Source organism: Falco punctatus, assembly GCF_963210335.1.
Source record: "Falco punctatus genome assembly, chromosome: 6".
NCBI lineage: Eukaryota > Metazoa > Chordata > Aves > Falconiformes > Falconidae > Falco > Falco punctatus.
Window position 1 is genome coordinate 12,570,889 of NC_137585.1, and position 23,781 is coordinate 12,594,669.

The 23,781-nt window shown below is 40.6% G+C and overlaps 2 protein-coding genes across 13 annotated transcripts in view; both read left to right on the forward strand.

Moving 5' to 3' along the window:
- Positions 1-23,781, forward strand: part of MANSC1 (MANSC domain containing 1) — a 342,189-nt gene that overhangs the window by 193,904 nt on the left and 124,504 nt on the right. The gene's annotated exons all lie outside the window — the stretch shown is intronic.
- DUSP16 (dual specificity phosphatase 16) overlaps positions 1-23,781 on the forward strand; it is an 87,463-nt gene that overhangs the window by 46,837 nt on the left and 16,845 nt on the right. For 3 of the 12 annotated variants that reach the window (XM_080392412.1, XM_080392411.1, XM_080392407.1), the window contains exons 2-4: positions 989-1,070; positions 7,692-8,291; positions 9,400-9,538. In XM_080392412.1, coding sequence (XP_080248538.1) covers positions 8,061-8,291; positions 9,400-9,538 — 370 coding nt within the window. In that variant the 5' untranslated portion in view covers positions 989-1,070; positions 7,692-8,060. The remainder of the gene's footprint in view (positions 1-988; positions 1,071-7,691; positions 8,292-9,399; positions 9,539-23,781) is intronic. The other 9 variants (XM_080392418.1, XM_080392417.1, XM_080392416.1 and 6 more) reach the window with 4 other exon arrangements.

Genomic DNA, 23,781 nt, shown 5'->3' on the forward strand with positions numbered 1-23,781 from the left:
TCAAGGCAGAGGCAATTCCTGTAGCTCCTTTCCTTGCAGCGTGACGTGCGTTTTGAATCTGTTCACCGGCTGTCGTAATGTGTTCAACCCTCTGCTGCGATGGCTCTTCATGGTTGTCATGTCATTTACTACATGGTTTGGAGCCACTCCTGGGTTTCGTAATGAGGCAGTGCTTGGCAGTAATTTATTATCGTGGGTTATATTACAGTGATTAAGTGGAGCTGTCATCTCTTGATAGTCATGATTTGAATCTTGGTTTTAGCTGCCCAGGAAATGGTTTGGAATTGACACTAATGTGTTTATTTTTACTTCCTCCTGTAAAGGTTATAATTTAATGCATTCTTGTAGGAACAGCAGGTGCTTCGTACAGAAGTTGTACAGGTATGACTGTATGTGATGATTGGTGATGCCAGTATTACCAGTTTCCAGTGTTGGCCTGTTTAGTGTGTGGGGAGGTGGGATTATTTATCCGAGATGTTCTGTTTCATTAGTCTTTGTCCATGCAATATATAGCTGTAATCAGACTTACTTATGGCAGCCTCCTATATTAACAGATAGTGAACAAGTGTTTTTGAATTCATGCAAATGCATCACCCGTGAATGCTAGTTACACATTAGTTTTCTGGCAGGGAGATGTGTCAAATTGTGTATAAGGCTATTGTTGGTCGGGGTTCTTGTTTGTTTGTTGTTTTTTTGAAGCATCTCCAACCTTTTTTCTTTTTAAAGATAGTGGAGAAACTTGCTGTTTGGTTTTTGGTGGTTTTTTTTCCTATCAGTATAGCATAACTTTCTATTTCAGACCCTTTACAAGTAAATGAATGCTAGTGTTTTATTAAGTCTCTTCTCACCTAGGTTTTCACGTGTTTGGGGGAGTTTTACAGCAGATGACTGCACTGAAAGTGTGAAATCCGTTTTCTAGGTTGGTGGGGTTTTTTTTTTTGGTCTTTTAATAAGGAATTTTTTTTATTATTATTTTTCCTATGCTTAGGTATTTCCCTCTGCTGGCCTTTGTATGTGGACCACCCTCCCTCTGTCCTGTTCAGCCCATTTAGATTCGGAGTTAAATGTAGGTGAGTAATTGTTTTTTGACATGAAACAATAATGAATACGCATCAAAGTACTCCAGAGTTTTCAGTTGCTTTGACTTGGAAGTCATAGAGAGGTTTTAAAAACCCATTGACACTTTTCCTGGTTGCCTAGTTTACCAGGCAACAAAAACCTAAAAATGTTATGTATTATAGTATTTTTTGGAGCGGATTAGGTAAGCTTTCATTCTGGATGTCACAGAAATATGCTGTGAACCTGAAGTGAAAAAGTGTTTTGAAACGGAAAGAAGCTCCCTGCTTGTATGGGTGGAGAAGGGAGTCCCCAGGTGAAGTCACTGAGCTGTTGAATAGAGTGATATAACACATTAACAGCGTGTTCTAATGCTTCCCATGAGCTCACATTCTATCAGTCAGGTTTCCCTGCTATAATACATAAAAAGTTTATTGTTTTACAGTGAATGTCAAAGAGGTTGGCTTCTTGGTAAATGCAAGTGATGCTAATCCATCATACTGGTTACAGTTGGTGATGGTGCATGGATGATATTTGCAAGAACGTTGCACATATTTGAGGGCTATGTTGAGTAGGTCAGCAAAATGTTTTTGGTGGTGTATTTTTTGGTTGGGTTTTGGTAGTAGAAGAAGTTATTTCAAAGACCACTATTTGTATGAAAAGCAGTATCTTGTTATCTAATTGGAAGGTCCATCCATCTAGCTTTGTCCAGTTGTCTTAGAGTGCTGGTGGTAAAAGTGTTGCTAGGCAGTAGGTGTAGAAGTAGAATGAGCTTAAAAATTTGAACTGGAGGGGGTTTATTATGCAGCTTATTCTCGATTACCTTTCTGATTCTTTCTCTCTCCATGTTTCAGTTTTCAGATTGCTGAGCACAGTGAAGTGGGGTGACTTTCCTTTAGAACTACTAATCAAAACTGAGTATTCAAGTAGGATGAAGGGCAATAGGGTACTGAACAGAAAATTCTCCTTCATCTATTTTTTTTCAAGGAATTACATTTGCCTTTCTTATGAATATACAGCATGTAATCTAAAATGCATGTGGCTGCTGTTTCTACAACGAAAATTATATCCGCTTTGACTACATATACAGATCTAAAGTACAGATGCACTGAAAGTAGGAGAGGAGGGAGCAGCCATTCTGATCATACAGAATAAGCAAAGGAAAGCAGGGTGAAATTCTTAAAACTGCTTCTCTTCTAAGAACATGGTATGGAAGTGACATTTAAGAAGTAAAAAAAAAACAAACCCTAAAAAACTATGTGTTCCTGTTTGAGTAACTTCCTTGCTGCTCTCTACTTGCACCAAAGTGGTGTGTGCTCAGGAGGGTGAGGGAAAGTCTGTGTTCTTCAACCCCCACCAACCAGTGTGAGGAAATGATGTGCTTATGAGATGATGACAGAATCTTCTGAAAAGCCAAAAGACACCCTCATTCCCCTTACTGAGCAGCACAAGCCCTTGTTAAGAGCTGCTCTTTTAAATCACAAGCATTTGTGATCTCAACTCCCGTGCTCTCTGCACAGTGGCAGGTAAGAGGTAGGCTGCTTGTCACCTCATCTACATTTTTGTCCCAGACCTTATGCTTTTGTTACACAGTTGTTGAACTCTGGAGTTTATTGGCTTGCTTGCCGAGTTCAAACAAGTACAGCCATTCCTCACTTTCACTTAGAAGTCTTTATTTCCCCTTATGCTCTGCAGATCCTGTGTTTCTCACTACTGATGAGCAGCAACTTGAGCAGGGATTGGCCTGCCCTCGCCTTGCTTTCCTTAATTGTCACTCAGTCTCTAGTAGCACAGGTTACAAGCACCTGTCCAGAACTTTTATTTCCATCTTTCTGAGGCTGGTGAGGGAATGCTCTAGCTGTCATAGATGTTTTGGGGGAAAAAAAATCGTGCAGGAGTGGGAATTCACCCTGCGATCAGGAGTTCCTCTCTGGTGCAGGAATTTGTGTAGGCTTGTTTGTCAAGTGTCACGTGTGGCTGTGGTGATAGGGACTGCTGCTGCTGGTGTTGGCACTGGCTCTGGAACCACAGGCAGCTCTCAGCTCAGTAACACTGAAGCCAAATACTCCTCTGAAAACAGTGGATGTGCCAGCAGCGGCATGTGCCCTGCAGTTTAGAATCTCCTACCTTTGTGTTTTGATTCAGCTTTTGGGTTTCTTTTTTATGCTTGTGTCCATCTTGAGAAACATGAAAGGGAATCTAACTGCAGGGGAGGATAGTATTTTTCTCATATGTGCATGTGTTTGCTTCTAGAAAGCAGAAAAATACATGTTTTTTTAAAAAAATCATATCTTTCAGGTGACTCAAGCTCAGTATGCAAAAGCTGCCCTTCAGGACCTTCTAATGTTCAGATGCTGTAAAGTTATTTTGTTGGCATTTTGCCATGCAGCAGTGACGTATGTGGGAGTATTGCTGTAGGCACCTGACGAAGCAGGCATTAGTGACGTCGGGAGCAAAATTGCTGAGTATTTATGACACCAAGGTTCAGCTTCAAGGTTATCTACTTATGTGAGGTACAAGTCTTTCAGAGATTGTGGCAAGGCTTCTGGAAGCTCTCAGATAGTTCCTTAAGTGAGGTAGAATTAGGGCGTTGTTCTGAGAGTTTTTAAAATACATTCTTACTACATCTGCCTCTTTAAAAATAGTTGCTATCGCATGAGCCAAAGCCTGAGATAACTCAAACAAGTGTCCTGCTGTGATGTGAGGGAATCGCTTGGAGTCAAAGCGGTAGAAGTAGGCATTAGGAGTGCATACAAAATGTGAGTTGTTTTGACTAAGGAATCAAACACACAACTTAAGTGCCAGGTTTCCAGTTATGTGGTTGCCTGCTTCACTCCATCTGAGCCATTTGGGATGGGAACAGGAATCCCTGAGGCAGAGAGGTCATGTAGTTCTGTGGCAGCGTTACATGTACATATTGGAGATCCACTGTTGTTTCTGTGGAAGGTAGTAGGGGTTTTGTTGTTTTTGTTCTTTAAATAATATGGAGAAACTGTAAAGGTACTGGGAAAGTGTGGAACAGATATTTTTAGTTTTACAGCAAGTTAAGTTTAATTTTCTTCTTTAAAAGAAGTGGTAACAAGCAGTTCCACGTGTTGCAGTCCACCTACAAGGAGGAAGAAGCCGTGCAGTATTACTACTGTGTGTGTGAATGACTTCATGCAGTATTCTCATGGCTTGATTACGGATCACTTGTCCATAATCCCGATTTCGGTGTAGAACATCCTGTGACTAAGATGGCTTCCTAGCTTGAAGATCAGCAACATAATTGAGGTTTAGCTTTTTCCAAACTATGATTAGAAAAGAAACAGGTATTTCAACACCTTGTAGTAGCTAAATTACAAGGGCAGTCACTAGGAATGGGAGGAGGGTTCTGGTGTTTACCTAAAGCAGGAGGCTACCAGTTTCTCTTGTTTAGGTGGGTCCCAAAGTCTGATAGTACCAGAAACAGAAAGAATTAAAACAACCCAAAAATCTATACTTGATAAAAATGTTGTTCCTCCCCTGCCCATTGGAGCTGTTCCTGTCAAAACTGGACTTCAATCACAATAACTTGAGGTGACATTGCTGTTAAGTTTATTACTTTCAAGCCATGAGCAGAATGCTTTCAGAAACTTAACGTGTAGATATATGTTAAAGGTAGAACTGTTATTTAAAAGAATTCTTGACTGGTAGCCCTCTTGCCTTTACATGCTGTTTGCCCAGTCACCATATACAAGTGGTCTGAGTTCCTTTTGAGAATCTTCTGAAACAAACTTCTGTCATACGAGAGTGAAAACTGAGGCAGTGAGCAGTAAGTATTTAGAAGATAAGAAATATACCCAAACTGAAAATGGCAAATTAAAGATTACATATTGTTTTAATGGCCTCTGTTTTAGAGTTCTGTGGTTTCTCAACTGCTTGGACTTTTAAGTCAGCAATTTACCCATCAAAACAAACTGTCTAGTTCACGAACAAACTGTCTAGCTTGCAAAGGAGCTAGAGCCAATTCCCACTAGAGCCAGTGGAAAAGTTTTCATTGAGTTCAGTGGGTTTGGTATCTGGCAGGCTTTGATACAAATAAAAGAGAATCAAAATTTGTGACAGGGCATGTTAGGAGAAATAAAAAAAATGCAGAATACTTTTTTCTCTCTGAATAAAAAAAGAAAAGGACACAACTATCAAGTTTCACTCCCCCCTCCTTGCATAATGGCATAGCCTTTTGATACCTTCCTAAGGCTATATATATATGAGTCATATAATGACTACTCTTTGAGGGGGAGCACACCTGCCAACCAGCTTGCAAAGATAGGGTTTTTCTAAAATACATTTAATTAAGGCTTGGTATAGTAATTTTTCCAATAATTTTTGTAGTTTAGGAGCAATATGCATTTGACTGCTGTATGCTTCCATTCATCTGGACAGGCTTAAAAGCACTGGCTCTGTAGCACTAGAGTCAGGGCAAATAGAAGATCACATTTTGTCAATCTAGTGGCTGTTTGTGTAAAACCTGATGTTTTTCTTGTATTGCTACATGAAATTCCCATGAAGTAAGTTTCTTTCAGTTTTCTTTTTTTGATTCTTAAAGTGAAGCTTGTACTTTTTTCAGTATTTAATTTATTTAAGATTTTGTATATGTAGATTTTAATAATACATCTAATGAGTAAAACATCTGCTGACCTGGGATTTTCCATTACTAAACCCAACTGACTTGAGGACTTTTAATAAACTATCTATAAATTAGTTTGAATTCGTTATTTCTCTTGCAATTAAGATAAATAATAAAAATTCAAACTGAAGCAGAAAGTAGACACTATAAGTAAAATGTGAGTTTTCCAGCTGAACCTGTTAAACCAAGGATGTAAAATTAAAAAAAAAAAAATTTAAAAAAAACCCAAAACCCCATATAAAAATCTTCATCCCCATATGTACCTGTATGTGCATTAAGAATCCAGGAAGACATAGTCTCATAACTTGCTTCTGTTTACAAATTTTTACTGCCTCAAGAGTGTCAGTCAACCAGATTTTTGTTTTCTCCATCTGGCCCCTTCAGTTTTGTCACAGTTGTGTTATGTTACTTTGTCCCAGCCAGCAGAAAGCAGAGGTAGAAAGGCTGCTTGGGTCACAGGTGGGGTGGCATTGGCGAGAACTAAGACATAAGAGTTGCTCGAAGGCTGGCTTTGCCTTGTGCAAGAGCTGTTGCATAGTTTTGCTGACCTGAAATCGCTTCCCCAAACAGGAAAAGGGAATGCGATGGTGTGAGACATGCAAACTGGAGAAATGTGGTTTCTTGCTGAGCCGGCTTTACCCTGCACTGATTTGAGCCCCAATTACTTATTTCTAAACACTCTGCCACACTAACAAGGTGAAGAACTCTGTCAGGCTTGTCCTTTCACATACAGGCTCTGACCTATGAGCTCCACCACTTCAGCTGAAGAAGTCACCCCCCTCAGCTTCCCACTCTTGCTGGAGTTGATAACCGAGACGGCTGAATGTGTGGCTTGTTTCCTCCGGAGTGGTTGTTTGCAGGCTGTTTGCAGCCTTAGGTAGACAGCTGTCTCTGTAAATGTCCATGATTGCACTAAGAGACCAAGTTTTGAACCGTGGGAGCAAAGTAAGTTGACTCCTGTTTTTTGTTGCATCTATAGCTGCGGCACTATGTGCACTAAAATGCAGCTAAACGCCTTATGGATGGAGCCCTGTGGTGGCTCCTTTCTGAGCATTGTTCTTCCAGGGGTTTGTTCCACTGAAGTGTATTTTGGGAGACTCTGAAAAGCCTCAGGACAACCACGAGGCAGTAATACAAATAGGCAGTGAAACACGTCAGGTGTTTTTACTGCGCTGCTGCCACCGCCGTTTTGGCTGATGTGGGTTGGATGCTGTCAGGATCTGATTGTACAAAAGGATGGTTTGCTTTAGATATTATTTAGCATGTGTGTGGAAGGTGTAATGCATGTCATGCAACTGTCCCACCTGCTCCAGAAGGGCCAGAGACAGAGCTCGCTGCTTTACCTTTCAGTAGTGTATTCGTGAGGCCTCTGTTCCACGTCTGGTGATTAATTCAAATAAAATGCTTGTGTCCTGATGTAGCTTTGTGTTCTGGTTTCTCTTCAACCATGTTCTTAAAGGAGAGAGGTAGGTGTAAGTTTCATCATTTCTTTTGTAAAGTTTCGGTTCCCTGACTTGCCATGCTGCTTTGTGAAATACTTTCCAAGGCATTAAACTTTAAAAGTGTATCTTAACTGATTTTACAACTTCTTACGAAGTGGTGAAGTGCTGAAACGCATTTAATTGGTTTTGCTATTGAAAGGAATACCATGATTTAGGGCAGTATCTCTTAATTATATACTAACAAAAGTTTTGTGAAGAGGCAGAGCTAGTGGCAACAAAAGTCTGCAATTAAGACAGGGTACGTTGCCTGAAATACAAGATAATTGTCCAGGCAAGATTGTTGGAATAGATTCAGAGACTGTAGTTGCAAATACCCTCCCTAGGTGTTTGGCATATACAGCAGAGAGGGGAACTTTGCAGGAGTGTGTTTGTTATATGGTGCAGAGCACTGTGCAGTTAGCCTCAGAGCTGAATGCTTTGTTCTGGAAACTTTCATGGCCTCATCTGGTTTGTGGGTTTTTTTTTTTATCTTCCCCTTCTTACAGGCTCTTAGTCCGGTGTAAAGCTGATGGTTGGGAGCAAAGGTAAAGAATGATGTAATGCAGCGGCAGCCAGAAAGCATCTTTTGTTTGAATTGTGAAATGGCTACTCCATAGTCATCTCCTGATGAATCAGATGTGAGGGGCTGCTTTGTGGAATGAACCCTTTGTAACGGCAATAAACTGGAAGCAGGAGGAGACATTCAGTTGAAGAGCTCTTTCTGAAAATGGGTTTAACTTTTCTTTTGCCAGTCGCTACCAGCATGACCTCATACACTTCTGGTACAATGGTGTGGCTAAGCCTTTGAGTACACAGCCATTACATCATCGCAGCAAATTAGAGAGGGAGGTAGTGAAAGAGGCCTTATTGTTGTCATGGCCGATGAGATGATCAGGACTCAACTCATTGTCGCCGAGAAGTTGGTGGCTTTGCTGGAGAGTGGTACAGAAAAGTTGCTGCTGATTGATAGCCGCCCCTTTGTGGAATACAATACGTCCCACATCTTGGATGCCATCAACATCAACTGCTCCAAGCTTATGAAGCGGAGGCTGCAGCAGGACAAAGTTTTGATTACAGAGCTCATTCAGCATTCAGCAAAACACAAGGTAGGGGTCATTTTCCTCTTATTCCGGGTATTTGTTTAAAGGAGGGTCTGGAAGGCAAATTGTAATAGTTTATCTTTAGGTATTCCATTTTGAAAAAAAAAAAACCAACTAGGGGACTGAGTTTTGCTGAGCTCTTACCTGATCTAAGAGGCTGTTGGTTACTCCTGAGCTCATCTTTGGGATTCTTTGTAGCCTGCTCTCCCTTAAGTGACAGAGTAAGGGGGAGGGATTTAGAAACTGGAAAGAGTGCTCTCGGGGTTCTTGTATGTCTTGCAAAGCACAGTCCCTGAAACAGACGTAATTAAGGCAGGAAACATTCTCCTCCTAAACTTCGGAGGATGCTTTGGGGTCAGTGTTGGTGGGGATTGTGTAGTATGTGGTCATATGGTTTGCAAAGAAACTGTAGGTGTCAATCCTGTTTAAAATGCTTTTTGTGTGAGTATTTGATGGATTTGGGTTGTTTGTTTTGGGGGTTTTGTTTTAAAATAGTGTTATCAGTGAAAAGAAAATAGCTAAGCTGTTAAAACTTGATCTGTATCTATGTGTGAGTCTTTGGGTTTTTTATCCATTGGTACTTGTTTCAAATGTTTTAGGTACAAAAATAACGTATTATGTTCCTGCTTTGAAACGTTAAAAACTGAACATTTTTTAACTGAACAAATTATTATTATCTAAAGCATAGCTTATATAAAAAGATGTATAAATGGCTAAAATGTGTGTGGCTTCAGGCAATTTAAGGTCTCTTTACTGTATATACATACAAAAAAACAAAAGCTGAAATTGAGGTAGGGCCTTTTTTAAACAAATCAACCACCCTAGCTGAAGGTAAAGTGTTTTACAAGTGACATAAAATTACTTATTAGTAGAAATTTGTGGAGTGTGCTTCAGCTTGGAGCAAATAATCAATTTACAAACTCCCTAAGGAATTAAATCTGATTAGGCATATTAAGTATGAAACAAAAACTGTTTTGCGTACAGCTATGTAAGAAATCTACAAATCTGAACTGCTGCATAGCAGCATGTGGTAACCCTGATGCAGGTGATAACGTGGTGCTTTTTAATCATCTTCCTCCTTCCTATCTTACTCTGATTTTTACTTGTGTTTCAGATTGAAATTGATTGCAAGCAGGAAGTGGTGGTGTATGACCAAAGCTCTAAAGATGTGACCTCTCTCTCATCTGACTGCTTTCTTGCTGTGCTCCTGGGCAAACTGGAGAAGAATTTCAGCTCTGTGTATCTGCTTTCAGGTATGATGTGCCGAGAAAAAAACCCAAAACATTTGAATAATAAGAAGAAAGAAAATGCTATTGTTAGAGCAGATGCATACACAGGTTTGCAGCCGTGCTGGTGTGAACTTCAGTTTTAGCATAGCTTTTTCTGTAGGTTTTATGCATATAGTGGCACTCATACATACAATGCTTGGAAATTGTATCTTACAGGGGATATATTACACCATTAGTGCAGTGCAGATGGAAACTGATCAATGCAGGGGGTTTTATCTGCATATGGCTGCTATTTTAGGGTCCAAAATAGTAAAAGAAATGTGTTTTCCTAGTCTTTTAAGCATTGTGTGTGCTAGGAGGAAAATCTCTTCTTACTCAGTTGGTAATTAGTACAGTAAGAACAAGAGAGATGACCTCCCAGTATTACAGAGATTTATTTGGTGTGACTTCGTAAACTTCAGCCCCTTAAGTGGGTAGTACTCTGTTTAGGTCTTTTCCCTTAAACACACGCCATCTTTTTTCTTTTTTTTCCCCGCAAATCCCAGGTCAAAGCATTCATAGAAATTCAAGTCCTTATAAGACAGGATTTGCTGGTGTTAACACGCACTTGTGTTGTTATTTCTGTCATGGAACAGTCAACCACCCAGTGTTCACAAGAAGGAACAAGGAGGGCATGAAGTAGATCTAGGGCTGAAGGAAGAAGGAATGAAGAATGCAAGTAGGAAATCCATTGCAGTGACTCGATCAGTGATCTAACGACGTGTAGACATAGTTTCTGAGAAATGTTAAAGCTACAGTCAGAGACTGAATAATGATGAGGGAAACAAATAACTTCAGTGAAATGCTTCCTCTTAGCAAGAAGGTTTCACCGACGTTTGTAGTGACTTCAGATGGAAATGATAGGGAGGTGGTTGTGTTACTGAGAGAACTTTTCCCACACTTATTTTGAAAGCGAGTACAGAGAATATGAATAATTTCAGCATTTGGCTGGGTGTATTTGGTGCTCATGTGAGCTGTACTTACAGTAAACTAAGTAGGGTTTTGCTTTGGCTATGTTTGGTGGTTCCATTTTCTTTGCTGCCTTGGTAAGAATTACATCTGCGGGTCGTGGACTACAGTATTGGGTTAAGCAACTCTTCTTCCGTATGATCCGCCAAGTAAACGTGTGGTGTCTAGGCACAGAAAATGCTTAATGTAAGAGTGCTGAAATATGTAGTTGATGCTCTCTTAAATTTTAAACTGTTATTTAAAAAATAGGCCAGTCTAGAATCAGTTCATGTCTCTTAAGAAATCCTTTTATTTTTCGAATACCCAACTCTGCTCATCTGTCCTGATGGTTTTTTAATAACCAGAAGCATATTACATCTTCATGCAGCAATACAGACTATTCACAACTTCATCTCCATGATAGGAGACACAGCTCTCTTAATAACTGAGAATTAGACCTCATGGCAGGGTGCAGTTGGGGGGGATCCTTAATAAGGCCAAGCAGAGGCAAGTATCACAGAACTTCCCTTCCTTCTACGGTCCCTCTATAGATTAGTTACATGTAACTAATTTATTAATGTTACTAATGTTACGTGTAACTAATGTTGCATTAATTACATGCCCCTCTGTAGACATGTGAGACATGGCTTTGGTCTTTTTCCTCTGCTGGTCCCAGTGAAGGTGGTGGTCAGTGTCTCCATCCTGAAACTTGCCTGTGGCTCCTGTTGGGGTGGACAGTACCAGGAAGGGGGGGTTTCCCCAGCTCCCCAGTCTGGGCAAACACTAATTGTGTGTATCATAATGATACCGTGAGAAATTGTTTTGTTTCATTTTTATTTCTAGCACGTGGTGGTTGGCTGAAAATGCAGCTTAAACCATATGCAAGATACTAGTGTACATTAGCTAGCTGAGGTGAACTTAGCCGTGTGTACCCGAGAAGGATTAGTTTGGGTGTTAGAGGGAGAGAAAGGGAATCTGATGTGTCAAAACCTGCCTTACAGAAAGGAGGATTTTTATTTTAGCGTGTCAAATGCATTTCTCTTAGCAAAGATTACATTTGAGGATTTAGTCTTATTTTTGGTTAAATAGATAGTGATGAGGATATTTCTGAATGCAGAAACAACTGACGGCTTTAAAACCAGTGGTAGCGGAGTGTAAGAACGAAGGGGAAATGTAAGGGAAATGTTTACTACTGATCTATTACAGGTAAATACTTGTTTCAGGAAATATACCTAATTAAGATGAATTGGTAGTATAGTATTTACCGCCAAGTCTATTCCTTCAGCTCTGTAGCATTTCCTTCTCTTATAATGAATTTTCTCTGATTTTAATCCTTACTTAAGAAAATACATTCCGTAGTCTTGGTTTTTTACATCAGTTAAAAAGCTAGGTGCTTACACACATGCACACACACGCACACACAAGAAACCTTTTGGGATGTGGCGTGAAGGAGAAGGTGCTAGGTTCAGTCTCATGGAAAGTTCCTTGGAGGTCATTGTTACGTGGCTCTAACAAACTAGATAAAATGTGTTGTCTCAGCAAGCTGATGACAAACTCTCATAAACGTTTATGGCCCTTAATGAGAGTAGGGGTCAGTGCACCATGTAAAAAGAAAAACCTTTGGACTTGAGTTTTCCCTATGACACTCAATCTGGTTTGTTTAAAATAGCGACCTTAAATAAACGTTTTGGGGTAGGAAAATATTTTTTTGTTGGGATAGAATAAGCAGCAATTAACGAATATCTGAAATTCCTACATCTGTTCGTCCTGCCTCCTCCCATTACTGAGCACTCAGTGAGGTGTTTTTTTATTTAGGTTGTGCTTAAAGGTATGCTCTACCCTGGAGGTTGTTTTTCATTGAACTGACGTAAAGACCTCAAAGGAACCCTTACCAATTAGTTTAAGCTCTTGATCTAACCTCATAAAAATATTTATAATCTGGTAGGGAATGTTTTCAGGAATTTAAACATTTATTTTGGTTCTTAATTTTTAACAGTGTGCAAAATACTGAAATGTGGGTACTTGAAGGCTTAAACCCACTCTCATCACCGCATCTACACTACTGAGTTAAGTAAGATTTAAACACAGGGATGTGACTTGATTCTTTCTCTTTATGTTTTTTTAGAACTGGATTTACATTCATGGAGTCCATTTCCTAGTTACAGTATTTTTATGGGGTTTCTGCTTGCTCTGCAGAAACAGTTGATAGACTACTGATCCTTGCTTGAATTAGCAGTATGAAGGTGGTAGACGTCAAGAGGCTTCCTTAAATTCTATTCCACTATGCTAATGGAAACTATTCATGTTCTGCTTTCCTAAAGCACCCGCTCTTCCCTGCTTCTTTTAATCTGGATTACTCCTACTTGTGCAAGCACAGATGTCTTCATGATGGTTGCCTTTTAAATGTTGCCTGTGGAGAAGATGAAGCACAGCCTTTTATTTTGTGATTTTTTTTATTTTTTTTTACAGAAGACTCAGTCTAAAAAGGATTTCTGAAAAAACAGAAATGCCTACTTTTCTGTATTTCCAATCTGACATGAGAAATTGTAATAGCCTTACAGAGAAACACTGTAGTGGCTCTGAACTGAAACCAAAAGTGGGAATTCTTATACTCAGGTTGATGTGGAGCAGTGGTAAATGTCCCAGGACTAGCTAAACTTCAGAGTACTGTAATGCAGGATCATACAAACAATTTCACTGAACTCTTAAGAATTTTTTTAGTGGTACAAGACCAGAGTGTATTTTGCCTGCAGACATGTTTTCCTGGCAGTCACTGAATTGCAACTTAGACTTGATGTACTGTGGTGTTCAATGCCACTGAGAACCAGTATGGAAAACTTACGTTTACGGAAAACATGCCTAATGTACTGGATTTTAAAGTGTACAAGTGGAAGAGGAGTTAAATATACTTTAAGCCTTTTGTGAGCTTCTAGAATGGCCTGTACAGTTTTACCCACCCAGTGCCTGTACGCCGAGGTGCAGATTTGTGCATGACTGCACCCCGCTGGAGCCATGCCTTTCATTAAATGTCATCCACCTGATCTGTAGATGGTATGAGGTTTGTGAATGCTTAAGTCTTGTCTGTAGAAAACTTGCTTCATGGTCGGAGGTGAAGCTGCCATCCTTCAATCAGATGACAGCTGTCTTGAAAAGGGGTCCATAAACTTCTGCGTACTTACTACACAGATTATCTGTATAATTGAGAGAATTACTAGTAGAGAATTACAGATTTTCTAGGTGCCCAGCATGAAGCCTGCATCTGACTTGCAGAACCCCTGAGTTCAGGAGCTCTGTGCCTCCCTCCCAAAACCATGGTTGATTGTGGGTACAGTCACCATCAAAAAAAGTGTTTTTGACAGGTGATCAAGGCCTAAGTGGTGGATTGCCTCCTAATCTCTGCTACCCTTACACCCATCAAAAATGTCAGCATTGATGTGATTTAATGGATTTTGCTTCTACAAGAGCTCTCTGATAAGCTTCTACAGAGCCTAAAGCTACTGTGATAAGCAGAGAGGCATAAATTATTAATTTTCTATTTAGTGATGAATGCAGGTGACACCTGCAATGGGCACTGAATGAATTTGTAAGCTGTGTGAGTATGTAAAGAAAGAGCAAACAGAATGAGTCCATTGAGACTGGGCAAAGGTCCTGGAAACAAAAGAGTGAGTGATTAGCCAGGGACTGTTGCAAAAGGTATGTTTTTGCTGAAACTTCCCGAATCATTGTTTCCCTCTGACCTGTCCCTCACCTAACAAAGTGTGTGTACAAAATGGAAGATTTGCATGGGGGATGCAAGGAGAAGGAAACGAGTCAGGAACTCTTCTACAGTCTTGTTTACGCTGGCTATTTCTTAAATATTTGAAATTGGAAGCCCATTTAAAGGAAACCTAGTATAAAAATGCCAGTATCTCTAGGGTACGTTTACCATTGTGTTGTCTCTACATGCCTAAAGCAAAGCTGTACGGAAAAAAAGCCCAGCGCGCTCTCCCTGCTTTGTCACCAGGAAAACAGTGCCTTGTGGCAGAGGAGCAGGAAATCTTAAGAATATTCTCTTATAGGTAGACCTGATCATTTCTATCTCCTGAAGTGTCCAGGGCTGCGAGGCTGAGCTTTCTTCCCCACTTTTGCAGTCCCATACGCCAAGTAGGAGGGTACCCAGTGTGGACTGAAAGATGGCACAAGGGAGCTGTGGTTCATGCTGTCTGATAAATTCCTGTCTAACATCCTGATGCCTTTTACCATTTGGATTTGGAGCTTTGCTTGTGTGGCTGACCGAAGTTTTGAGCGTTCCCTACACATAAGTCTTTGCAGATTGCCTCAAGGAGAAGAACATACCTTCAAGTGGAGGTCATTGATTAAAATAATCAAGTTATCTGCAAGTTGAAATAATTATAGTGGGAATGCGCTGTTAAAATACCCTGCCAGTGTTTAGAGAAAGGAGGATTAGTTGCACAATGATGCCAGTTTTCCTGATACTCTGACTGGTTGACACTGTTCGAAGCAAGTCTCTATGGAAAGAGGCAGAAGTCTTGCCGGGGGAGTGCAGTATTCCCCGAGTGGTCCCGTCACCCATGGAGCGTAGCCAGTGTCGGTGGGGAGGAGACGAGAGTGAGAGGAGCTTAGCTCTGAATCACCCTCTTTAAAAGTCTCCCTCTCCATCAATTTTTAATGAGAGCATAGAAAAACGAGTACCCTTGGCTACAGTGAGCCCTCTGCGAATATCCTCCCACCCTTTGTACTTAAAATGCAGTTTTGAGTGTTCATTTAGTGCCGTGATTGTTTTAAGCACTTGAAGAATGGGAGTAGGGTTTATTACTTTCATATGTTTATCCACTTGCTGTCTTCTGTGAGAGCAAAGTTTGACTAGTCTGGAGGTCTCATAACATTTCTCAAAACCAAGAATAACTTCTGAAGTTTGCTTTTGTTTTGGATACCTCTGGATGCTTGTGAAATTTAATTGACAGAAATTACAATGAAGATATTTTTTTTTTCTTCTTGAAAGGCAGAAAGGGCAAGCGTGAGTGTCCAGTATGCTCTCTTTACTTGTCGTTAGTCTGAATTTTCTATATGCCACTTGGGTGGGAAGGAGAGCTTGACCCCTTTCTCGCCCCCCCCCCCCAACCCTTGTTTGCTTAACCTGCCTATTAACCTTGTCTTACCAAAGGCAGAAACCCTCCAGGGTAAAGAACTTCCCTTGCTACTGTGCTTGTAAAACACCTGGCATAACGAGGCCACTTTCTGAATGCTGCTGTAATAAAAACACCCCTGGCTTTCCCAAACCATGAAACCTTGAATCCTGTGGAAGGACTCCCCATGGCTGAGGAGAGGGGACGGGAAGGGGAAGAGCGAGTGTGGGGATGGCAGCGCTGCTAACGGGGCTCTCCAGCCTGAGCTAATGTAATGGAAAATGGCAAGCATCCCTGCGGAGCGGAGCTGGAATGTGCGAATTGTAATGGCCTGTGGAGGTCTGCAGCTCGTTTAAACAGAGTGGAAACATTGTAGGTTCATAAAACTCGTGAGTCAGAAAGTTTACAACTTTCCTTCCTTACAGCAAGGGAAAAATCTATACTGCAGCTTTCAGATAAACATTTTAATGTTCGATGGGAATGTGACTGCGAAAAGTGCTGTTAAGTCCCAGCGTTAAGAGCCTCTGATCTGATTCAAGGCAAAGTAAACAGTTAAGTTAGGGGGTCGTATATTTTGTCTTTACTATAGTGCTGTTTGATTTATTTTTTTAGCATAGTTTTCAGCAATGTTACATTATGTTCCAGGCACTAATCGGCATTTACAGTAACAAATTCTAAATTGCTGTTTGGAGAAGAGAGAGAAAAAAAAAAAAGCTAAACATGAATGTACTCCACTGCATACCTTTGGTGAATACAGACAGTTTGGTAAGGCTTACTTAAAATTACAGCATCTAAATATTATTTTGTAGAGCTAGTTGCAAATTTTCCTGCTTTTTAATTTTTCTTTTCCTTTAAAAAGGGATATTAATATCATATTTTTTAGTATATGGCTATATAAAATTATGAATAATTAGTGCCCTTAATAAAGAAGCATATTCTGGGTGTAATGAAGGTGGTGGAATAATCTGTCAATTCCACAGGCTTCAAAGTCTCCTTCTTGCAATGCTTTTCCTAGTACATGCACGTAGTCTTAGATTTTTGACTCATCACTTGGGTCTTAGAGCTTTTCCACTCCCTGCTTTAAAATAATTGTGTTTGATGCTGAGTTAATACTGGTGAACTGGCAGACAGTTAGGTCTTGTGGGAAAAGGAAGGAAGTTGCTTCTAGTCTGTTTTCAAGAATTCATTGAAGAAAATCAATTTCTCCCTTTGGCTTTTTCCGAACAGTCAGAATCCAAAGCAGGGAGGAAAGGGAGCAGTGTCTGATTTGAATGGCACTTAAGAGAAATGCCAAAGTTTGCTGTTACCAGTGTGCATTGTCCTTGGGCTTTTCCAGCAGGCTCCATGACCTGTGAAAAACAGACACATTCACTCTTACATCTCCATCAGGAGCGCAATACAGGATCTTTCTGTGCATCCCATGTGAGGCACACGGAGCCGCAGGGCCAGCTGGATCTGTGGGGATGTTGTATAAAACACTTCACAGGCTTTTCTTAGCCTGAGGTTTTAGGGAAGCCAAGCTCATAGGACTTACCGTGTTGTCTGTCTCTCTGCTGTAGCCCACAAAAGAGGTTTAAGCTAGTTGGTCAGCTTCAGTAAGGTTTGACAAAAGGAGTAATGAAATTAACAAAAAATGGAAGTTCTTGTCAGCTCTATGGAAATGAGCACTGGTACAGTGCAGAGCCTCAAATCAGTGTCTCCCCCTGAAAAGCAGGTTTGGGTTGAGCTGAGCTGGTTGTGGATTTGCTGGTGTGACCAAGCAGCAGTGCCACGTGGGTCCCAGCAATGCAAGAAGGGCCCTTGGGAGCTCAGGCTGCGATAGCTCCCAAAGATCTGCTGTGAGGTGGGCACCAGTGGCAGGTGGGATGCTTCAGTTCTGCAGCCCCTCAAATTATTTGGTTGAAAAGCATGTTTGTTTGCTGTGAAAATGGAAAGCTGCTCTTCTGGTCTTTCTTATTGGTCTGCCTTAGTTGGAGAAGGTGGCAGACACCTTCATCTTGGTTACCAACTTCTCTAGGTGAATCTCTTTTCCCTTCTGCCTCAGCTTTGCTGCCAGGCTCTGGGTGTGAAAAGCAATTGCTGGGATTCTCCTTCGAGCTTTAGCTGGCAGGCTCGTAGGAAACACATGGAGTGACGTGAATGCCTATTTGTCATCTTTCTTTCATTCCATGTTTCATGGCTGTCTTTACAAAGAAGCAGTAAGAAATCCTCCCAGAACAAATGCAGTGTAAGCTTGTTGGTCACATTTTTCACTGTTAGAATTTGTATATGCATGGAGCTCTCGTCTTTGTAGGAGTTGCCTCCATACTTGAATGGCTATTTAGAAAAAGTAAGTTACACCTAAGAGGAAGGTCCCCTATTTTCATGTTTCCTTTTTCCTTTTCACTGTAGAGTTGTGGGCACCTCAGCTGTTGCACTTCAGTTTCACACCCAATTTTAATCCACCTTGTCTCTGAAGTATAGTCAGGTCTCTGTTCCTTTCTGTGCTTTGTCAGCATGCGCTTGCCTGATTAGCATCACCAGCTGTCTCTGGATGATTAAGGATAAAACTTCTGCTGCAGATCTCTGCAAACACTTGAGGATGGAAAGGAATCACAAAATTGGCTATTTCAACAGTAATTTTAAAAGCAACTCTAAAGAGATAACTAGGGTTGCCTCATGATTTATTTTCTGTATGTTAGAAATACATCCAAGCTGAGATGTAGGATGAATGTATGAGAGAAGATCTGTGCTGTGCTCAACATGCATGCAAAGGAAAGACTTACAGGTATGTGTGGGTGGGGGAGGTGTCACTGAAGCAGGCCTGTTTGGCCAATGTACCCGTCGGTAACTACAGCCAGCCAACAGCCTGGTTACAGTGGTGTGTCACCTAAGCATCGGTGAGCTGCTGAAGGTGAACTTCTCAAGCTGGTAGGAGGAGAAAATGGCATTCTTCTCTCTTTCCAGCACCCTGCAGGGAAGAAAGGTGTCTGGGGGAGGAGGAGGGCAAAGGGTGGGCAGATGGATGGGGTAAGTGTGCAGGGTAGATGCAGGTATTGACCTGCTCAAGAACAGATAGAATTTCACTGGAGCGGCTGTGATATCCTAAAGCCAAAGCTGAGTAACCTGTGTTTATATGAGGAAGGGATGTGTGTTGATGTGAATGAAGAATGACTTCGCATTTTGAAAACTGCTTTTTAGTAGATTGGTGTTTCTGCTTAACTTTTTTGGCTCTTCCCCTCGCCAAATCAGTCTCACAAGTACTTGGCCTTCTATAAGCAAAAAAAAAAAAAAAATGCTTTCAGTTTTTAATTCAGAATTATTATGTTTCCTGTGAAAGTGTCTTGTATAATTTTGGTTAAGTCTCTGAGTGGTTTGACCCATTTTTAGGAAATACAAAGACAGGGAGGAGGAAGAGAAACCAGCATAACATGGAATGTTATTTCCCCCCAGTATTATGTCCTATTATGGTGTCATTTAACTGCAATGGTTTTATTGAGTATTGGGTAAAACCAGTAAAATGTTATCTGCACTTCACAACTCTGTATTAAGTGTTTAAATCAAGACCTTAGGGCTTAACTCGCCTTTCACTTGCAATCCTCCAGAGCAGTTTACAGAGCTACTGTCCCTGCAACTGGCAGCACTGCGGAATGCACCTGGTCTGTTTCCATAGAACATAACAGAGATGAGCTAATGTAAATGCTTGTGGTTTTCAGTAGTTATTCCTCTGTATTAACTTAGGATTTGTCTCTGATGGTAGTTAAACTAAGTAGTCATAAGGATCTGGATGGATTCCATTCCCTCAATGAAAGGTAGCTCTTCCCAAATCAATAATAATTCTCTGGCTATCATTTGTTGCCACCTGATCCTATCTTCTCTCCCTCTCCTCTTCCTGCTGCTGGAAAAGTTAATTGGGATTTTTATTCATCTGAGGATTTACGCAGTGAATCTATAAAAAGAGTAACTTTTACTGTGGAATTCTGCTGAAACTTTTTCATCCCTTCTGGGTTTGGCCCTATTTTGTTTCCTGAGTTGGCGGAGAAGGGAGCCAAAACTTCTGATACCAAGATTCCTTTAGCAATCACACCTTTACAGTCACAATTGTAGTTGGGAAACAGGATTGTCTTGATCAAAGGGAAGTCTGTAGTCACCACTTCGCAGACCATAGCAACGGGGTAATTGAGTAGTTCACCAGATCTTGCCAGATTTCTGCTGATAGATGTGGAGGCTTGTAAGCAAGAAACGCAGGCTTTGCTGTAAAGACCTAGGAGGTGCTGGGTTGTCTGCCACACACAAAAGGGCTTAGGCTGGAAAACCACTGACAGCTTTTGGCACCTTAACATGGTTTTGTAGAAACTGTTCTGTGAGTCACAGCCACAAGAAGTGAACAGAACAAGTTAGCACTGGAATGCAGTATGGCACTGCTGTGCCTTAAAGGTGCTGCAGCCAGGGGATGCTTGCCACTTGCTTAAAACTGAAATCGCTTCACTAGTCTGTTCATTTTAACAAGCTAGTTAAACAAGAGCTGAGTTAGCTGAGTTACCTTGGGACAATTACAGAACTTTGCAGTCTTCTGATGGATTGTCCAGAATCAGAGCAGAATTTAATTCATTGATTTTTGCCTCAGAAATGTAAGGGACAACCAGCTGAACATTGTAATTTACCACCGATGTCATTTGCTTTTGTGTTGGAAAATACATTGGGTGATAGTCTGAAATCGCTTCTGTCTCATATGGATTTAATTTGCTCCCATAATGATGCAAGTCATTGTCCCCAAAGATTTTTTTTCCCTTCAAACTTGTGTATGCCCTAATGCTCAAGTAAGACAGACGTAGGAGTACTGTTAGCTACTTGCTGCCAGCCAGAGGACACGATGACTTGCGTATGTGCAGTCATGACAGAAGCAATTGCTTATTGAAAACTGAAGAAGGAGATACATTGTGCTGCTTATCCTGCTTGACCATCAGGGTTTTCAGATGCGATGGAACTATTACATGAGTGGTGATGCAAGTGTCTTCCATTTAATTCATCGATATCAGAAGTAGGGTGAAAAACTTCAAAAGCATCTGGCAGAGCAGAGGAGATCTTAAACACAAGCACAATTTTATAGATATATGTATAATACATAAAACTTACTGTTTCCTCCTGCTGATTTCCGTAACATTCAAATAGACAAGAAGTAGTTTCAGCCTGTTGAATGTAAAGCGAGCTGTTGCAGTTCAGCTTCACCACTAAGAGTACAGAAAAGCTGTGCGGTTCATAGGTGTTTAGAAGAGAATGTTTTGGACTTACTTGTCAGTCTGTTTCCAGGGCCCAGTTGCATTATCAAAGAATTCAATGAAACTTTATCAACCCAGTAGTTCCGTTAATGACCTGTAGATTCTGCCCTCCTCCTCCAGTTTCAACATGCTCTTGTGATTGATTTATTATTTGCAGAGGCTGGAGTAGTGGTGGGAGAAAGGGTGTTATTTAGAAACTAGCTCCAGAAGAAAAGTGTGTTTTCTCTTATTAAAACAAAACTCACCGTGCTGCCAATAGTCCTATTCCAGCTGAGGTGGGTAAGATTTAAAGACAGAGTTTTCCTTGATGCAAAGGTCATCCTCGTATTATGGAATTTGAAATGAAACCTGTCCCAGCCTTTTTTCAAGGCTCAACTTTCCATTCTGCATTCCCACCTGTGATTAAATTAATGTTCCAATTGTTTAAGGTTTGTTTTTTTAAGATGGCCTGCTTCATTTATAGCAGAAGTGTACAGGCAGTCTGAGGGCTTAAAGCTCGCTGCTCATAAGAGGCTCCTCAAGTAGACTGTGTGTAGACTTCAGCTTTGGGGACTCACAGAGGTTATAATCTGTTCTAGAAAACAGGCATACATGAAATAAATACCTTTTTTTCCTACACACCTTTAGATGTTGGGTTTTTTATATCTCTCTAAATATTTAAAAATAGATATATCTTTTAAGTTAATGCAAGCAAACAGTGATGGGTGCAGGTCCCTAGAGCAGAAGTGAGTCTCATAATGACATGACAGCTCAGTGGTCATATGTGTGGATGCTGTTGTTCCAGACCCCTGATGCTACGTTTGTTGCACTAGAAGAAACTGGTAGTTTAGCAGGATGCATATATGAGTGCGTTTTGTTGGTATGGAATTTATTTGTGATTTTTTTTTAAGTAATTTTTCAATGTATGCTGATCTATGACCTGTTTTTCCTATTGTGAGTGCCATAAATCAAAGCCAGACTTGTTGAAAAGCTACTAACTTTTTGAAATGGTTGTAGAAGATGGCAAGGAAGATGCATTAATATTTGAAACAAGTGACCCAAGTTAATGCTTTTTCAAGTCAGTTCACTACTGGTACTGATGCCAGGTTAAAACACATTCAGATGAAAGGAGGGTTCACTTGGGAGCATGTGTAAAGATAGGTAATATGATGTCAAGCTTACCCGATTTGAGAGTTTTGTGGTTGTAATTCATGTTGTTAAGATACTGAAGCAATGTTACTAGGAGGCATGAGTACAAAGAAGTGCGACTTTGAAAGGATGAATGTCCCAGAGGAAGTGTCAAAGCATCTAATCTTGAATCACTTCAAATTTGCCTTGACAGAGCCCTAGAATAAAATTAAAATAAAAGGTTGCTCCTTATGATGACAGTGTGGGTTCCACCTCCCAAAATCTCAGGGTTTTTGCCTATTAGCTTCTTGCTTAGTTTCTTGTTGCAGTGCTCATACAGAAGTGAGACCAGTCTGTATGTAGTTGGGAAAATTCTTTTGTTGTTGATGTTGAACTTTGCCCATGTAGTCTTTTTCAAAAAAAGCACAGATGTAAAATATTTTCTTTGCTTGTGCAACTTCTTTGTAAGGAAGAAGAGTCACTTCTCTATTTCCAGCTTTGTCAGACAGAATCCAGAAAGCAGCCAACAAGCTTCCCAAGTAATAAAAAAAAAATGAAACGGAAGACTGGTAGTTGATCTCCTCTTCTCCCCCCAGTCTCTCAAGGAACTGCTGGGCACTGTATCTTACATTAAATTTGATTTGATACAATGCCTATAAATTAAGGGATTGCTTCCTATAACAGAGGGGTAAACATTATGCCATACGGAAGAAAATTTAGCAAGTGTGCAAGAGAATTGTTTTGCGAACTCCTCCGGTGGTTGGATTGGTATATTGGACTAGCAGCATCTGTACTCCTGAACAAGGAGGTTGTAAAGCAAGGAGGAATCCTAGCTAATAGAAATGAAACGGAATAGAAATGTCAGAGCCGAAACTTTGCTGTGTCCCCAGCCTAGGCCCTTCAGTTTAGGGGTATGGCTCTGTGATGGGCAGTGCCTTAGCTTAGCATGTCCCCTGCCCACCCCATAAAGTCCCGCCTTGCCCTCGTATTCTCATGATAAGCATTGTCATGGTTGTCTAAAATCACTTCTCTAACAACAAATAGACAAGTGATTTTTTTTTTGGTTTGGTGGTTGTTTTTTTGGGTTTTTTTATTTCTAAGTTAGAAGACTGAACAGGAATTTTTCATAAAACTTTTGTTCTGAAATATGCTTGCTGGCTTTTTTGTATATTGGATAAAACGGGCCATTACGCACATGGCTAGTACGTTTGTTTTTTCTACATTCAGTAAAGATACAGATTTTAAAATCCAAAGAATAGGCATAATTCAGGCAACGATAATGCAAGCCTTGACAAAACAGTATGTTATCTTATTCCTGAATAATTTTAATTCACGTCTTCAAACTGTAATAATAATGAACATAGCATTTGGCAGATTTAGCACACTAATACTTCACATCCTTCATGATAAAAAGGTACCTTGTTCTACACAGGTTATAATTACTCTTCCTTCAGTTCAAATTCCACTTGTCTCTGTGTTTTAATGTGAGGAAATAGCTGGGGACTTTCACTCTGGTTTGCAGCTTTCGCCCTTACCAGCTGGCTGTTAAATGGTGAAAACGGCCAAGAAAAGCCTGTAACGTACTGATTTAAGCAGCTGCCTCTGGTTCTTCTTCAGACTAGTTTGTGAAGGTGAAGTATAAGAATGGACTGAGGTTGGGGTTTAGCTAGGCTTGGAAAAAGCTAGCTAGCTTTTGTGAGAACATGTTCAGTCAGAGTATGTGTTCGTGGCTGGAGGTTTCTTCAGCTTTGTTTTCTAACTGTGGGTAAGGCCAGTTAGACCACAGTTG